We start from the raw sequence: 17,926 nt of genomic DNA on the forward strand, positions 1-17,926 counted from the left end.
CACGTCGTACGTCTCTTCCCTGATGGGGCCGTCTGGCACGTCCTTGCTGACAGAGGGAGGGAAGTCGTACACCTGGGGAGGGGCAGAGAGGCATCAGCTGTGAGTGCCTGAGCGACAGGGGGCCGTTCCAGGATTTGGGAGGGGGGGGATACAGAGACAATCTCTAACCATTTGTTGGGACAGAGCCTGGCTCTTGTCTATGCTGGGCGGAGTGTCATAGATCTCCTGGCCACTCTCTTGCCTTGGGGGTCCCTTCACGGCCATGGGGGGCGTGTCGTACACCTAGAGAGGGGGGAAGAGAGTTAAAATGATCTTCGCATGTATACAATAATCACATGCACACAGCGTCTGTCCCAGAGCGGCACACAACCAGGTATCACCGAATCACACAGACGGAGCAATTACCCACGACACTGCAGCAGCACCGACTGCAATTCCTCACGCTGACACTCGGAGGTGCTACAGGCAGCGGAAGACCACGTTCAATCGCGGCAGCTAGATCTGGCCAGTTCAGCAGTGAAGCCGAAAGCAAGGCGGCTAATTAAATCAAGCTCTCAAGAGCTCGTCAGCGTGATTCACTTTAATGAGAAGCTAATGGGGTGGAGCTGTTTTTCTGTCTTAAACTCTAGCCCAGGGGTGGGCAGTCTTACCCGCAAAGGGCCGCTGTGTGTGCAGGTTTTTGGGGTAAACTTTAGGTCAGCTATTCAAAAACGGGTGTGAGGACTCTTCAGCCAATCAGTCCTCTAATTAATAATCTAATGAGAGAGTTGCAGTGAAAACCTGCACACACAGCGGCCCTTTCTGGATGAGATTGCCCACCCCTGCTCTAGCTACCCCGGCAGAGCCACCGTCTTACCAGAAAATTCTATTACCCCCTCTCCGCCACCTCGCTCTAGCATGTCTGCTCTGAGCGGGCGAAACGTTCAGGTGCAGGGGGGGGCTGCTTGAGAACGACATTGATTCCCGCGGCAGGAAGGCTGTGCTTCACACCTCCGGTGAGGAATGGATTTACTGTCCGTGGGCCGGGTGGGCTGCCCCAGAATGGAGCTCACCGCACAAGTCTAACATAACGGGGGCTTCAGGTTTGCATCCCTGAGAGTAGAGACCTGGGCCACTTATCCTCTGAAGGTGTGCTTAGGGCTTTAGCAATGCTAATATAGTGCAGTCCGGGGCATTACCGATTCAGTCATTCATTCATTCATTTATTCATTCAGTTGCCAGTTGGCTTATCAAGCTGACGCTTACATATGAATATGAATAGACCATAAATAAATGAAAAGCGACTGCTGGCTTGCTATCGAGTCCACATTTCATACTCTTGTGAGGGGTTACGTGGGGTTATCTGCTCCCGCAGGATAGCAGAATCTATCCGTGAGCTCGAACACGCAGGCACGAGCTCATGGCCCGCACGCGCCGACACGCACACGCATTTGTACACGCACGTACGCAGTCAGCTTCACAGCGATATACATATTCATGCTGAGGCGTGTTCTACTGATTGGGGCCGTGCGAGATCAATGCAGATCTGCGTGAGGAATACCAAACACCGACGGGGTGCGCCCTTGTCGAGTGACAGGCAGGCTCCCTGGCTGCTCCTTAATCCCCATTAAAATGCATAGAACATCCCCCCCACCCCATTGAGACTCATGGGTAAAAACAACCTCAAAGTCAGACACCACGAAAAGTTTGCTGCTCCAAGTTGACCAACAAAAAGAACTAAATCTGACCACCAGCCCACACGAGAGATCTTCTCTGCTCCCAGGATCGGACTGGATCAGATCAGATCAGATTAGATCCAATCCGATCAAATCAAATCAAATCAATTTATTTATCAAAAGCTCAAGAGTTCAGCAAACCGTGGTGGATGGATGTAAACAAAATTATTTTCCCTGAGAGCTGCCACATAGCGTCATAAATAAATGAAGAGGGTCAGACAGCTTGTTACCAAATGCAGCCCAGCCATGAGGCGCCTGTGAACATTGGCGTGACCGCAAGGACCTGGCGTTCAGCTGCCTGCCCGCTGACGGGCACCGGCTGAGCTCTCCGCAGACACGCCAGCAGATGGCACAGTAGCTAAGGGCACACAGGTATGTCCAGGATGGATTCCAGGAACTGTTCCGGCTGTTGTACCCCTGAGAATGGTGTTTAACGTGAACCAGGCCGGCCCGGATATGCAGCTGAGTAGAATCAGCAAGGGGAAAAACTGGCTATTAAACCCCCCCATCAAACTCAAATGGGAGGATGGAAACAGAGGAGCTGGTGTTGACTCATCTGTACCCCTTATGTCTCCCCATCCCTCTGTGCTGCCTTGGGCTCCCTATCACGGCGGGTTGGGTTCCCTAACCCCCCCCCCCCCACCGCCCTGCATCCGGGTCGAACTGCATAAACACAGTAAATCAGTAAATATGTTCCTCAGTGCCGCTTTAGAATGTCGTGGGACCATTTCCCATTAGAAATGGCAAAGTGTGGAAATAAGATTTTTATTGTCATATTAAACACATTGTTTCTCCGAGGCCAAACTGTGAAAAGCTGCCTCCGGACACAGAAATCTACCCCTTAATGACCCCACCAAAAAGGGGCCTGAAGCTACAGCTCACCCGTGCAGCGAGATCCAAACTGCGCAGCATGGAATATTTATGGGGAATTAAACGCTCTGTGGGAGCAGGATGGCTCTGGACGCCGGAGCCAGCAGAAGGCAGAGGTGACCACTGGGTCCGAGAACCAGCAACGCCTGAGAGTGTTCAGACAGACCCTGAATGGGCAACACTATGATGACTGGGGGGGGAGGGGGGAGGCTGGAGCTGAACATCGTCGCGTGACACCACTTAGGGGTTTGCGAACAGCCCGATGAAAATATCCACTTTTATTCTTCATATTAGAAAGACCTATTGTGACCTTGCTTCCTCTGTGAATCATTAATGCAATTTTTATGATCGTATGCAGGCCGCATGCCCACTGGCCCCACCGGTCCGCTGTACGCTGCCCTTACCTGCTGGTTGTACTGGTTCCGGGTGGGGGGCACATCGTAGATGTCCTGCGAAGGGTGCCAGATGCCGTGGGACGTCGTACTCGTCTTGCTCCGCCTTCCCCGTGTCATACACGTACACCTGTCCGATTCGAGTGGGCACCACCACCTATGGGGGGACGTAAGACGGAGTCTGTGACCACCAGGCCCTTAGGCAAAGATTCACTTGGTTAGAGCCGGGGCCGGCCCGTCACGGAGCCTAACAAAGACACGAAACCGAGGTGAAAGAAGTTCCTGTGATAGTGTGACTGCACCCTGGCTACTGCTGTTAGTCGTAACGGAAACACTGACCAACAGCGCGTCGCTCTCAACGTTAGCATGACGGCTAAGCGACAGCACAGCATGGGAGTAGTACAGGCTGCTCTCACCACCAAAGCCTCCTCACACACATCTACATACCGCTGCTTGATGGAATTCGCTCACATCCGCATCCCTGGTTAGCAGAGCAGTCGGTTCCAACACTTTTAGCATTTAGCCTTCACCGCCCAGCCTCACTGCATGGGCCTCAAGACGCATCTGTTGATTAGCACTGGCCAGCACCCTATTCAGGCTCTGAAAGGTGCCCCAAATTGGTGTCATGGGTCCTGACCTCTTGCAGCTTTGCAAACACACCCAAGAAGAGCATGCACAAGAAATGCAGCAACATTTGCATCTATTTTCTGCTGCCCAGTATGACACCATGTCGGTAAATATGGCCAGTAAAAAGCCCTCACCTCACTAGCAGATACTGTGGAGATAAAGCAAGCCATCTTGCACCATGACTGTGATGTGAATCAAGTGTGAAGAACGGCTCTGGGGGGGGGGGGGGGGGGGGGGGGGGGGGGCAAGAGCAGTGAGACAGGAGGGCAGTGGGAACGACAAGATGCCACATTCTGAAATGTTACCACAAGGTTCCAGGAAGACGTGTGTGACACCACTGCGGCGGCCTATCAGTGCGAGCTGTGGCGCCGCTCGGCTCGTCTGCGGCCTGCTGTTCACACTTGGAGGGGCAGAGGCCTACATGCTTGGGTGCAGTGCATCATGGGCCGGCAGCGTGAGAAACGACCATCAGAATAACGTCGTAAACGAGGTGGACTGCTGGAAATGTGCCGAACTCCCCAGCCGGATCCCAGAGGAGCTGTCAGGCCCGATTTGTCTCTTATCCCGCCTCCTATCGCCCACCCCTGTAACCCCCCGTGAGCTGAGATTCCCCTATATCTCAGAAGGGAGACGATTATCCAGACATCTCACTGGGTCATTTTACTAAAGAAATTCTAATCAGATGTACAACAACAAGGAATCTTTGGCTGAAAACACCTGGTTTCAAGTGGCACTATTCGGGTTGCAAGTCCCAAAGGTATCCCAGTGTCCCGGCCGCAATGAGCTGCATTTACCATCATGCAAAAATAATGAAAACAGCAAGGAATGCAAGTTTCCGAACGACAACCCCGACACAACGTTATTTATTAATGAGGGGGTGGAGGTACATGGCTGAAAGACCCACCATTTCCCCTCAGTGATCAAAGCTGTTTCATTCGCCAGATAAAACAATGTGACCGGTGATTACACATGGTAATCTGGCTAACGGATCTGGCTATGGAATTTCTGCCTATGCTGCTGATCTGTAGCCATGGAAACCAATAAGAGAGAAGTCAGCCCCCATTGCGGGGCGCTCCCGCAGAACGGTGTGCAAAGCCGGTCCCGGCTGCTGTGGGTGAGGACGCTGAGTGCATCCTCTGCACCCTCAGCCCCCGCGGCTCCCGCTCGTGAGCCGAATTAAATGGTGATTGAATTATGGGGGAAAATTGCTCGTGGCCCTGAAGATGTAGCACGACAGCATGCAGGTCAGGTGACAGATCTGGAGGGAATCCAGCGGGACCAAGTACAGCTGCGCGTCAAATGGCTCACACATTTGTGCGAACTGTGAAAAGAAATTAATTTCAGCTAGAGAAGGCATGAAGTCAGCCGATGGCTTTAATGAGAGCTACGCCTCTACACAGAGCACAGAGCAAAATCCCTATGCAGAGTCCTAATGCTATGCCTCTACACAGAGCACAGAGCTACACCAACAGAGAGCACAGAGCAAAATCCCTATGCAGAGTCCTAATGCTATGCCTCTACACAGAGCACATAGCTACACCAACAGAGAACACAGAGCTACATCTCAATGCTGAGCACCGAGCTACACCTCTATACAGAACACAGAGCTACACCTTTACAAAGAGCACAGACCTACATCTCTATGCAGAGCACAGAGCTACACCTCTACACAGAGCACAGAGCTACATCTCTATGCAGACCACATAGCTACACCTCTACACAGAGCACAGAGCAAAATCCCTATGCAGAGTCCTAATGCTATGCCTCTACACAGACCACATAGCTACACCAACAGAGAGCACAGAGCTAAATCCCTATGCAGGGCCCCAGAGCTACACCTCTACACAGAGCACAGAGCTACACCTCTACACAGAGCACAGAGCTACACCTCTACACAGAGCACAGAGCAAAATCCCTATGCAGAGTCCTAATGCTATGCCTCTACACAGGCCACATAGCTACACCAACAGAGAACACAGAGCTACATCTCAATGCTGAGCACCGAGCTACACCTCTATACAGAACACAGAGCTACACCTTTACAAAGAGCACAGACCTACATCTCTATGCAGAGCACAGAGCTACACCTATACACAGAGCACAGAGCTACATCTCTATGCAGAGCACAAAGCTACACCTCTACACAGAACACTGTTACATTTCTAGACAGAACAGAGAGCTACACCTCTATACAGAACACAGAGCTACACCTTTACAAAGAGTACAGACCTACATCTCTATGCAGAGCACAGAGCTACACCTCTACATAGAACACAGAGCTACATCTCTATGCAGAGCACAAAGCTACACCTCTACACAGAACACTGTTACATTTCTAGACAGAACAGAGAGCTACACCTCTATGCAGAGCACAGAGCTACACCTCTACAAAGAACACTGTTACATTTCTACACAGAACAGAGAGCTACACCTCTATGCAGAGCAGGGAGCTACAGCTCAATGTAGCGCACAGAGCTACAATTGTACATAGAGCACATCTCTACAACTCTACTAATAGCACATAGCTACACTTCCAACTCAGAGAACAAGGCTACACCACTATGCAGAGCACAGAGCTACGCCACTACACAGAGCACACGGCTACACTTCTGTGCAGAGCACAGAGCTACATCTCTACGAAGAGCACAGCTATACCTCTATACAAAGTAACAATGTTATGAACAGAACTGGCAGAAACTATGTTGGACAAGACCCTGGGATGCTGAATTGGGAACTGCCAGTGAAGTAGAGAAAACACTAAAACAGGAACTGTGTGGGAGAGCTACTTGACTGTGAAGAGACTGTCTACCGGTGAGAGTCAGCATGTTAAACTATCTACCAGTGGTAGCAGAATGTTAAACTATTTACGGGTGAAAGTCAACATGTTAAACTTTCAATGCTTTAACAGATATACTAGTGAGGGACAACACGCTAAACTATCAACATGTTAAACTACCTACCGGTGAGAGTCAGCATGTTAAACAATCTACTTGTAAAACTGAGTAGTCAACACGGTAAACTATATACCAGTGAAAGTCAACACCTTAAACTATATACCAGTGAAAGTCAACACCTTAAACTATATACCAGTGAAAGTCAACACCTTAAACTATCACTTTAAACTATTATATCTACTATAGCTACCACACCATGACAGCACATACCTCATTCTGTGCTAATGAAGTGTCATGATGCTTCAGTGTCCGCTCATAATCGTTGTCCCTTGACTCACACCACCATCTCTCTCAATGGGGACGCTTGTGAACAACCAATGGCCACTCAGAGAGAGCTACAGCTTGATAGGTAATTAAGTCTTCACACTTTAAGTAAACCTGACAACACATTTGCATTAATTTCCTCCTCCCACCTACCGCTGCCCCCCCCCCTTTCCCCACCCTCCCTGGGTGCAGTCCTCACAATGCTGCAGCAGAGGGCCGATTCCTCCTCAGACAGCCTGGCCCCTCTCACCTCCATCTGGAGTGTCCACAATCCTGGCAGCCTCCGAGGAAAGACAGCGCAGTCAAAAAGGACGAGAGAACCGAAATGCTCAAGGGGCCTCATTTGTTAACTAGTCTCCTATCTCAGCGTGTCTGTATCTATCTGCCGTGTTTATTTATGACGGCCGGGAAAAAGAAGAAGGGGAAAAAAAACGCTTAATAACCATACAGCTGTAAATCTGTGGAACAGGTGGAGGTCTGACGACTGCGTATGTCAGGAATTTAAGGGTTAGCTACTATATTTTCCTTCAGAGACAATAGCAGCGCATTGTCCCGGGCTGACACCCCCGATTCGTCCCTGTCATAAGTCATTACTGCCAACTATCGGGCTTTCATTTTCCTATCACCATTAGACGCCCACCCCCCCCTTAGCCCCCACCCTGCCTTTGCATTCCTCACCCTGGCTCCCCACCCCCCGGTAATGGGTCGCATTTGCCACGCTGCCGTGGACACGGTTTGGACGCGCTAACGAATCGGCAGCAGGTGTTTCATTAAATGTGTCCCCGGTCAATGTCTCCTCATCTTCACTACCAGCACAAACAAGTTGCCTCCAAGCCTGCTCTGCACCTCACCCCGGCGTCTCACTTCTCTCACCGGAGCACACCTTCACACTCATTTCTGCCGCGTCCGCAGCGATCTCCCTCAGGAGAAGCCGGACTGGGAGAGGCAGTGCACTCCAGTTAATCTCCAAGCTGACAGTGCAAGTAAGCATTTTAAGCACATAAATATTGCACATTACAACGAACGAGCCCGAAAGGTTCATTAATATTTCATATTTGGGAGGGAGATTATTAACACAGTGAAGTACACCGAATGAGCGATGACATCAGCACTCAGAGTAAACATTCAAATGCTTTAGGCACAGGGCAGACTGCCGCAGATTGAGGGTCACATCTGCCAGCATAAAGAAGAGATTTTGTGGATCAATGTACAGTCATGCATGGCCTGTACATGAGGACCCCGCCCACAAGATGCAGGCCGTTCCTGTTCTGTCATGTCTCTTATTATTCCAGGCGAAAAGATGGCAGGACCAAATAGGCAGTATCTGCTTGACCCCCCCCCCCCCCCCCCAGAAAGCTTTGATATATTGAGACCCTTGGTTAGTGAACTAAACAAGTCAGTGACGATTCAAAACAAAGCAGGGTGAAAAGGGACAGTTTGTGCAGCCATTTCTATTTCCACGCTTCTGTTTTCTCTCTGTACTGCAGATGTGCACGTTCTGGCTGATTTCCCATATTGAAATGAGCGCTACGTGCTCCATTCATACCTCTTGATCCACGAAACCCCGCTTGCAATTTTAACAAGCTTTCAGGAGGCAAATATGGGATGTCAAATGCAGCAAACATAAATCTTGCACGCAGAACAAAGAAGATCTGCATTGTGGGGCTGCTCGTCACTTGTCTCTGCCTGTGGCTGGCAAGTGAATCCAGTTTATGCTTCCCTAGTCAGATACCCTAATCTGGCATAATCTCTTAACCTGGCATCTCAAGTGGAAGGATCCCCAGAATAATTTAACAGATTAAGTAAAACTACAGGAGCCGTTATCATAATATTAGCACTTCAAAATGGCTGACGCCTGCTTTCTGCATTTATCTTTAATCTTTTCTAATCAAAATTAAAATGCCCTGGGGAGGGAGAGGGAGTGGAGCACAGCATGAATTACAGATCTGTCTAGCAAGGGTTCCCAGGAAAACTTGATGAGATACAGTGTTGATATTTCCATGCACTGCATGTAATGCATGTTACTAGCTCCCCTGGCCTACTCCATAGCTCTTATTTATATAAAATCACACAGTAGTGGTTGGGAGTCTTTAGCTGTAGTCTGTCCTCGGTTTAGGGAAGGTTGACAACCCCCAGGCTAAACTATCAATAAAGGGTAAGAAAAGGGAGGTGAACGCTTGAGGGATCTTCTTATCTGTGTTTAAATAGGCTATCAGTGACCCTTGAGTTGGATGGGCAACTGCCCAGGGGTCAGCGTTGCAATGGGCCGTGATTATGATGTCACAAAGGAAAGAAGGTGTGTCACTTCCAACATTCCATTGAGGTGCGGTGATGTCACAAAGGGGCACAGGGATGGGGGGGGGGGGGTTGTCAATAAAAGCACCAGAACAATAATGGACTTTTGAATGGTATTGAACATCAGTCTTGTGCAGCTGTCCCCATGTCATGTTATGGGACACTATAAAACTCCCGAAAGGGTCACACTACAGCAGATTGCAGTGCCCACACCCCCTCTGTCAATCCCAACAAATGGCACCAGTGCCAGTCCATGCAGTGTCACGACACCCTGTCCATCTGTGGAGAAGCTGTATGTTTTATAGATACTACTTCGCGTACGGGGCTAAGAGAAAACTCATCGTCACAACACCTCTGAGGCAGCCCCACTTCTGCCGAGACGCCACGGCTTATACCATAAAAACTGCAGACTAGCTGTCTAGCATGAAAACACCTCCGTCTGCCTCATGGAGATTAAGTAACTATCTAACTAATTATAACCCCACATAGGTTAAGTGCTCCCTGCTAAATCTTGTTAGCAGCTATAATATGTGTGAGTTACTAAGTGGCTGGGACTCATTACTGCCCTCAAACAACAAATGCTCCAGGTTTCCGCTGCTCTGCCCAGCAGCACATTGTGAAAGTGTGACAATGCACAGCAGCATCACGCTTTATCCAGATCTGAACACAACAGGTGAACTGCAGGGGACGGGGCACAGGATGGATGTAGAACCTACAAGCAAGACTCTCGCCTGCCCGTCAACTTCCTGTGGTCTGCATGTGAATCCCCCTACGGCAATCTCCATCCCAGCCACCACTGCCGGGTGACATCCCATCTGTGGCACAAGCTGTCTCATCTCCTAGCTGGGGTGGGGATTGGTGGGGGGGGCAGCTCTGAATGGGCAAGCCATTGTTCTCCGGTGAATGACTTTAGATCGTGAGGCTATTCTCTGGACAGAGATCCATGCTGGTGCTTTGTGTCTGACCTGCACAGAAGGAGAGGAACGTTCTGGCCCCATATCTGAAGAAGCATTATCTGAGACTGACCTCATCAACGGAAGCTAGAGAACCCTATGAATGTCCTCCCATCTGGACCAGGCCGAGCTCTGAAGGTGTAGTAAAAACCAATCTGGATGCATGTTGCTCTGGGTTAGGCGGTTCAAAGGGGTCACCAGGATTCCTGCACCCTGTGGTCGTGGCAGAGGGCACCGTCAGGGTCAAGCCACTCGAAACCTGGAACTGGCATTATAACCGAGGCGGGTGCAGGTGGGCATTCGTCCAGCACCAGACACTGGGTGACGGAGCCAACAGCAGGTAGGCGACACGGCTGGGGTCAGAGTGCAGGGAGGGGGCATCGGGCCCAGCCAAGCAGAACAGATTTACAGAGGAACAGGAACAACCCGGCTTGTTAATCCTGCCTCCCGAAACACCAGCCTCCAGCAGCACTATTCTATAACAAATTCCTCACATTGCTTCTGGGACTGTGGCCCTCCAACCCCCCACCCCCTCTGCTCTATCTCAGTCCCCAGGTTTACCTGAATCCATTTCAACAGGCATTATTAGCATGACAAAGGTACGTTTTGATTAAGAAGTGCGTGCTTAGAAACTGCAACAACCTAATGGGAAATAGAGGAGGATTAAAAAACAACAGCAAACAAATAAACGGGCAATTTGCATCGCAAAAAGGGAAGGAAGCGGCAAAACGCTTCTCGAGGAAGAAAATAACCAAACTTTTAAATATGGGTAAGAGAAGCACTGCATCATTCTTTCCAGTGAAGTGTGGCAGACAGCAGCATGCAGTGGCCCTGCCACTGACCTTTGTATTAATAGCATATAATTATGTTTTTTATGATGCAGTTGTTGCTTGGCGTACATCATTGCTGCTATACCGTAAAGTAATTACAAAACTAATATGTTAACTTAAATCGTAGCTAACCTTGACACCAGAGCATCTCTCTCTCTCTCTCTCTCTCTCTCACACACACACACACACACACACACATTTATATTCATATCTTTGTGGGGACTCTCATTTCATTTTCATGGGCAAAACCATAATCCCAATAATGATGACCTTAGCGTCAAAAAAACAGGTTATTATCACATTGTGGGGATATTTCACAAGGGGAAGAGAATCATTCCAAAGTACTTGTGAAAATGGCAAATAAAGGATTTACCATTTATCATAATTCACTAACTCCCTGCAATAGGCTGGCCCCCCATCCTGGGTTGTTCCCTGCCTCGTGCCCATTGCTTCCGGGATAGGCTCCGGACCCCCCCGCGACCCAGTAGGATAAGCGGTTTGGAAGATGGATAGATGGTTGGATAATTCACTAATCCTAACCCCAAACTAATTTATAAAGATGCTGTTAAGAAGCTAAACAACATTAATTATGTAAAAATTTAACGTGCAGATTTCCCCAGCAGAAAATGGGGATATTTTCCCCAAAAAGATTTCCACCAGGATAGGGAATGTAGCCACTCAGTCTTCCGAGAGTTTGCAGTCTATGGGCGGAAGGCAGGGGCCTGGTTGGGGGAAGCTAACTGTTTCATTTACTGCACAAAACAGAGGCCATTTTGGCTCGATGGCGTGTAGAGGGTAAAGGGGACGAGCTCCTTCCTCACCTCCCACCCCCTGCTGCAGGTGTATGTTTACAGCAGCTGACATCTGTGCCAAGGGCAAAACCTCCTTTGCAGGAGGGCCCCCGGTCACTGGCCACTCCCACCCCCACAACCGAGGGGGTAATGAAAGGGCCAGCGCAAACCCAGCGTGTTTTAAAAAAACTCCACCCCTCGCTCCCTCTCTTGTGGTTTCAGGCAGCAAATTTGTCTCTCTCACCATTAGTAGAGCAGAAAATGATATCCTGCAGGTGGTGAAGTAATTACAGCAGGCAGGAAAGCAAGGACATCAAACACATCCACCCTTTACTGACCTACGTACTGAACTATCAGACACATCCACCCTTTACTGACCTACGTACAGAGCTATCAGACACATCCACCCTTTACTGACCTACGTACAGAGCTATCAGACACATCCACCCTTTACTGACCTACGTACAGAGCTATCAGACACATCCACCCTTTACTGACCTACGTACAGAGCTATCAGACACATCCACCCTTTACTGACCTACGTACAGAGCTATCAGACACATCCACCCTTTACTGACCTACGTACAGAGCTATGAGAGACATCCACCCTTTACTGAACTATTTACAGGGGTTTTAAATTTATCAATCATTAACTGCCCTCCTTACTAGTGTATCAATCACATCCACCCTTGTAGCTGTGGAACGCTCCTGCTCAGGGACACATCACAGTGACAGTGACAGTGACAGTGACAGTGACAGTGACAGTGACACGCAGCTATAACTGTTACATCAGCCGACGACAGCCGGAGACTCCCCCCCTCCTCCCCAGAGGAATTAAAAAGCAAACCTTCCCTGTCATCAAGTTCCCGGGGGGTGGGGGCATCTTTTCCTCAGGATCACTGTCCACTTGCTGGAGGGGGGCCAGCAATCCCTGGCAGCCCGCAGAAGGGGTAAGGGGGTGGTACTGACAGAGCGGGGTGACCTTTGAGGGCATGCGGCAAATCGAATGAGCTCCGTCTGAAAGGGCGCAGACTGCAATGGCTGTAAAAGACGGCCTTTCATCACAAAATCTGACTGGCAGACTGTGGAGGAGCCGGGGCAGGATTTACATACTTTCTAGGAGCACAGATAGGGACAGGGCCAAATTCCGCAGGGCTGCTGGACCTGGGTCGCAGCTCAGCATCTCAGGGAATGCATCACTCTTACGAACTTGAATATCAAAGCCGACAGCAATACGTTCCAAACACAACACAAAAACAGAGTCCAAAGTTCTAAGACATCTGCTGTTTCTCGGGAAAAGTAGCGAGCTTGATGGCAGCATTCGTCGTGCTGAACGCGAATAATCGCAGACCTGGTCACGGCTGCATGAAGAATCAGAGCTTGAGCTGTCAGACGTGCGGTCCTTAAGCACGGACTGACGATTATGAAGATCCCATAATCCTTCGCGTAAAGGGGGGAACTGACCACTATAAAAATCCCATAATCCTTTGCATAAAGTGTGGACTGACCATTAAGAAAATCCCATAATCCTTTGCGACACTAACAACATTAGCTAACATGCGAATGACGAGCTCCTGAAAGGAACGATCAAACGCACACGGGAGCCCCCCTCCTTCCTCGTCATTTATGATCCCGCGCCACCCTCAAAGTCCAAATTTGTGCCCTGGATCATGGATTATGGAAATGGAGTGTTTAGGTGTGGAGGGCATGGTGGAGGTGCCATCCATGACTGGTGCCCTGCTCGACCTCCCCAGTGGCCACCAGGTCCATATCCCGTCCCCGCAGCATGTTCCTGCAGATAAGCGGCCCCCACTCAGGTGGGGTCATACTTCAAAGAGACCAGAGGTTGTACATTAACTCTCCAGGCAGACACCCTGAAAATTATCGCTACAAAAAGCAAGGGAAAAAAGACATTTTATCACGAGTTAGTGAACTGAAAAGAGTGTTGTGGAGAGGGACAGGTGGCAATGCAGACCAAAAGTAACCCAACAAAAGGAGTAGGAGATCAAAGGTGCTCCTGGGAGTTGCCAAGGTGCCCTTCGCTAAGGGCAGGATCAAATGGAAACCACAACCCTGAGGATCTAACGGGACCACCTGATTACCAGGCAAATCTCGGGTATATCAGGAGATCTGCTTTCGTTTAGTGTTAACTCCCAGGATAGGTGGCACCAGGCAAACATTTCATGACACTGGGGCAACACAAACAGACAAACGGCATCGCAAAACAGCGGTGGAGTTGAAACATCTCACAATCGTCAGTGAGTCAGCCCAACCCCTGCACTAGCACCGTCTTTCACGTTGGAAGAGAGAACTGGCGTGAATAGCCTTTCTTTACCTGAAACCTCCACCAAGCCTGCGTTCCCCGGCAAACAAAAACCCACTAATTGCGCCATTTCCTGCACCATTCAGTCAAGTCTGCACCCCCTTCGGAAGGGACTTCCTCTCTCGCCGGGTTCCTGCGCATCTGGTGCTCCAGCGTGCCTACTCCACGTCACGCCCGGCAAATGTGGGGGATGGGGGTGCCCAGTCACCTAGGGTTAATAGTCTCGTCATTTAGCATGGTAATTACACAACCGCTGGCCTTCTGCAGCTGCACCTGGGTCATGCCAGCCATGACGGTGGTCACATGATGTGGGCTGTGGCAGGGGGGGTACAGGACGGAATACCGCAGACACGCAAGGGACGAGCAGTCCAGGGTACGGGGGCGGCTTTGAAGTTTTTGTGGGGCAGCTCCTTGAGTGTCTGCACCTGTCCCACAGCTGATGGGGGGGGGGGGGGTTTCAATGGCACCTGCTGAATGGGTGGTGGACCCTCAGAGTTACCCCAAATGCTCCAGAATGTCTAACCCCACCTTCAGCCTCCAAACACTCCACCTCACTTCAGATGACTGGCTTTGCGTGTGAAAGCCCCGCTAGAATTAGTCCTGCTCACGTTAGCCCCACCAGTATTAGCTTTGCTTGGAGTAACCCTCCTAGCATCAGCTTGGCTCATGCTAACCCTGCTAGCATTACTTCTGTTCATAATAGCCCCACTAGCATTAGCCCAGCTTGCATTAGTCCAGCTCATGTTCGCACCACCCTCAACCGTGCTGTTTGTGTTAGTGCTGCTATCAGCACTGTTTACATTGGCCCTGCTAGCATTATCCCTACTAATATTAGCACTGCTAGCATTATCCCTACTAGTATTAGCACTGCTAGCATTATCCCCACTAGTATTAGCACTGCTAGCATTATCCCCACTAGTATTAGCACTGCTAGCATTATCCCCACTAGTATTAGCACTGCTAGCATTAGTCCCACTAGTATTAGCACTGCTAGCATTAGTCCCACTAGTATTAGCACTGCTAGCATTAGTCCCACTAGTATTAGCACTGCTAGCATTAGTCCCACTAGTATTAGCACTGCTAGCATTATCCCCACTAGTATTAGCACTGCTAGCATTATCCCCACTAGTATTAGCACTGCTAGCATTAGTCCCACTAGTATTAGCACTGCTAGCATTATCCCTACTAGTATTAGCACTGCTAGCATTATCCCCACTAGTATTAGCACTGCTAGCATTATCCCCACTAGTATTAGCACTGCTAGCATTAGTCCCACTAGTATTAGCACTGCTAGCATTATCCCCACTAGTATTAGCACTGCTAGCATTAGTCCCACTAGTATTAGCACTGCTAGCATTATCCCCACTAGTATTAGCACTGCTAGCATTATCCCCACTAGTATTAGCACTGCTAGCATTAGTCCCACTAATATTAGCACTGCTAGCATTATCCCTACTAGTATTAGCACTGCTAGCATTATCCCCACTAGTATTAGCACTGCTAGCATTATCCCCACTAGTATTAGCACTGCTAGCATTAGTCCCACTAGTATTAGCACTGCTAGCATTATCCCCACTAGTATTAGCACTGCTAGCATTAGTCCCACTAGTATTAGCACTGCTAGCATTATCCCCACTAGTATTAGCACTGCTAGCATTATCCCCACTAGTATTAGCACTGCTAGCATTATCCCCACTAGTATTAGCACTGCTAGCATTTGTCCCTTTCACTCTTTCGGCCCAGTGTCAGTCGAGGGAAGCATGCGTCTTCCTGTACATACTGACCGGCGCAGGGGGAGTGGGCAGAACGCCGGGGAGAGCCGAGGGAGACAGCATTACCCTCCGATTCAGACCAACCGAAGAACATCGATGCCGTCGCCTTGGTAACTGCAAAAGCGATGCCTGTGGTCCAGCGAGGTGGGCGATGCCATTTGGAGTGGCATGAGTCTGCTGTGAGGAAGGGTAGGCCACGCCCTGGGCACCTGCGGTGCCGGCCAGGCAGCAGGTAATCACTGTAGACGGATACGGGTCTGGCATTGGCGGGCACTGACCCCCAGCCTGTCATTCCCCACTCAGCAGAGAGCCTTAATCTCATGATGAGGAATCAGCGGCCGGGCGGGGGGGGGGCAGAGGAAGTAACCAGGCGCCCGGTTACAGCGAAAACAGGAAGAGCTGGTGTGCAGACTTAAAATCCCCAAACCTGACCTACCGCAGCGGAGATGCGCTAATGGCCACACAGCGGGACGGCAATCGAGGGGCTGACCTTAAAAATCCCCTTCCTCTCTTGCTTGTCACTATTCCACCACCACGGTCTGCAAAAGCAAAGCAGGCCCAACTGCCCAGGGTCAGGGGTAACAAACTGCTGTCTACATCAGTCTGCAACACTATTAATAAAGGATTCCCCAAATTCCACACAGCACTCGCTGGGCCTCCTGTAAGGGGAAGCCAGTGCTGTCCTGACTGCGCCTGGTCTGTGAGGCTGGGGTGGGGGAGGTTGGGAGCTCAATGGGTGGCTGTAAGCAGATAATGTGCGCCATCGTCCGCGTCTGCGTACGCTCAGCGGTTATGACATCATATCTCACATTCAGTTGCCGTCGTGGACCAAACTAGATTTGTGCGGTGTGTGGAACAGAGGACTCTGGTGGGAGGGACAGCCATCATGGCTCGAGTCACAGCTCTGTCCCCTGAGTCACCGCCCTTATCCCTATGCTTGATTTAATGGCTCCACTCACACATATGGAGCGGTGGGGGGTGAGGGGGGGGCTTTCCTCCAATCCCAGGGGGCTCGTCGCGATTCATTACAGCGGCAGCCCCGCCCCAACTGCTTTGTCTAGGGCTCTGTGACATCATGACAGCTCCTAACACCCCGGACCCCCACTATGTCCGGCCTTGGTGGGGGGGGGGGGGTGTCGCTGTGAGGGATGGCATGGTGCTCAGAGCATTAAAAACACACAACTGTGATAAAGAGCATCAATCCCACCCCATCACCCCCCATGTAGCATTGCAGTGCCTGTTCAAGAAAAAAGTCACATGACTTCTACATGTGAGTCATTCGCAAGCAGTTGGCTGACTCACAAGTGAACGGCACGTGTCAGAAATCCTGACCCTGGTGTCCTGCCACCTTTTACTCCCCCCAGCTCTTCCTGTGTGCATCTATGACATCTTGGGGGGGGGGTTCTCTGGTTGCTCTGTAGTCTCTTACCTTTCCTGGAGGTTTGGACGAAGTCCAGCTCCTCTTCTCCATGGAGGGGGGGATCTGGTAGATGTCCTGACTTTGACTCATTGAAGGGGGCACCTGGTAAATGTCCTGGGGGCCACCCGTGCCGGGGGGGACCTGGTAGACGTCTTGCTCTGAGGCCTCGTACTGCGCCGGGGAGGCCGACTTCTGCAGGGGGACGGAGCCCTTCGTCAGCCCCTGGTAGAGGCTTTGGGGGGAGGGTTTGCCGTGGCTGGGGGGTAGCATGTAGACAGCGTCAGGTATGCCTGGGGCAGGGCTGGGGGCGGGGCTCCCCGCTGGGAAGGCGGGGTGCATGGCTGTGTATTGAGAGGAAGGCAGGGTCTTGTTGTAGGCGCTCGGCTGGGGGGAGGCGAGCTGACCCTGCTGCTGCTTGTCGTACATCCCCACCAGGATCTTGAGGCGGTTGCCGGGGACGATGCCCTGGCGGCCATGCAGCGAGCAGAGCCACCAGCCCTCGAGGCCCTGCGTGTCGCGCTCCAACACCGTCATGATGTCACCCTTACGGAAGGACAGCTCGTCCGGGGACTCGGCCACATTGTCGTACAGGGCCTTGGCCAGCACGTTCTGTGGGGGGGAGAAGAGAGAGACACTCAGTCGCCGTTTTCATGACGCTTCTGCCAACTGTGTTAAACGGCGGCGGCTCTGAATTTCAACACGTTGATGCGGTTATCGGTT

General features: G+C 50.7%; 1 protein-coding gene and 1 long non-coding RNA gene across 3 annotated transcripts in view; both read right to left on the bottom strand.

The window, feature by feature from the left end:
* bcar1 (BCAR1 scaffold protein, Cas family member) overlaps positions 1-17,926 on the bottom strand; it is a 32,464-nt gene that overhangs the window by 4,882 nt on the left and 9,656 nt on the right. Inside the window, 5 exon segments of the mRNA XM_048973669.1 lie at positions 1-72; positions 169-282; positions 2,990-3,041; positions 3,043-3,134; positions 17,216-17,815. Coding sequence (XP_048829626.1) covers positions 1-72; positions 169-282; positions 2,990-3,041; positions 3,043-3,134; positions 17,216-17,815 — 930 coding nt within the window.
* Positions 5,138-6,957, bottom strand: LOC125706843 (uncharacterized). Of its 2 annotated transcripts, none has more exons than XR_007382081.1 (3): positions 5,963-6,957; positions 5,834-5,889; positions 5,138-5,236 (listed from the first exon to the last, which is right to left on the bottom strand). It is a non-coding gene; the product is annotated as an uncharacterized LOC125706843 (long non-coding RNA). The 2 variants fall into 2 exon arrangements; XR_007382080.1 differs by lacking the exon at positions 5,138-5,236 and adding an exon at positions 5,461-5,660.

This window comes from Brienomyrus brachyistius, chromosome 13, assembly GCF_023856365.1.
Source record: "Brienomyrus brachyistius isolate T26 chromosome 13, BBRACH_0.4, whole genome shotgun sequence".
Classification (NCBI taxonomy): Eukaryota; Metazoa; Chordata; class Actinopteri; order Osteoglossiformes; family Mormyridae; genus Brienomyrus; species Brienomyrus brachyistius.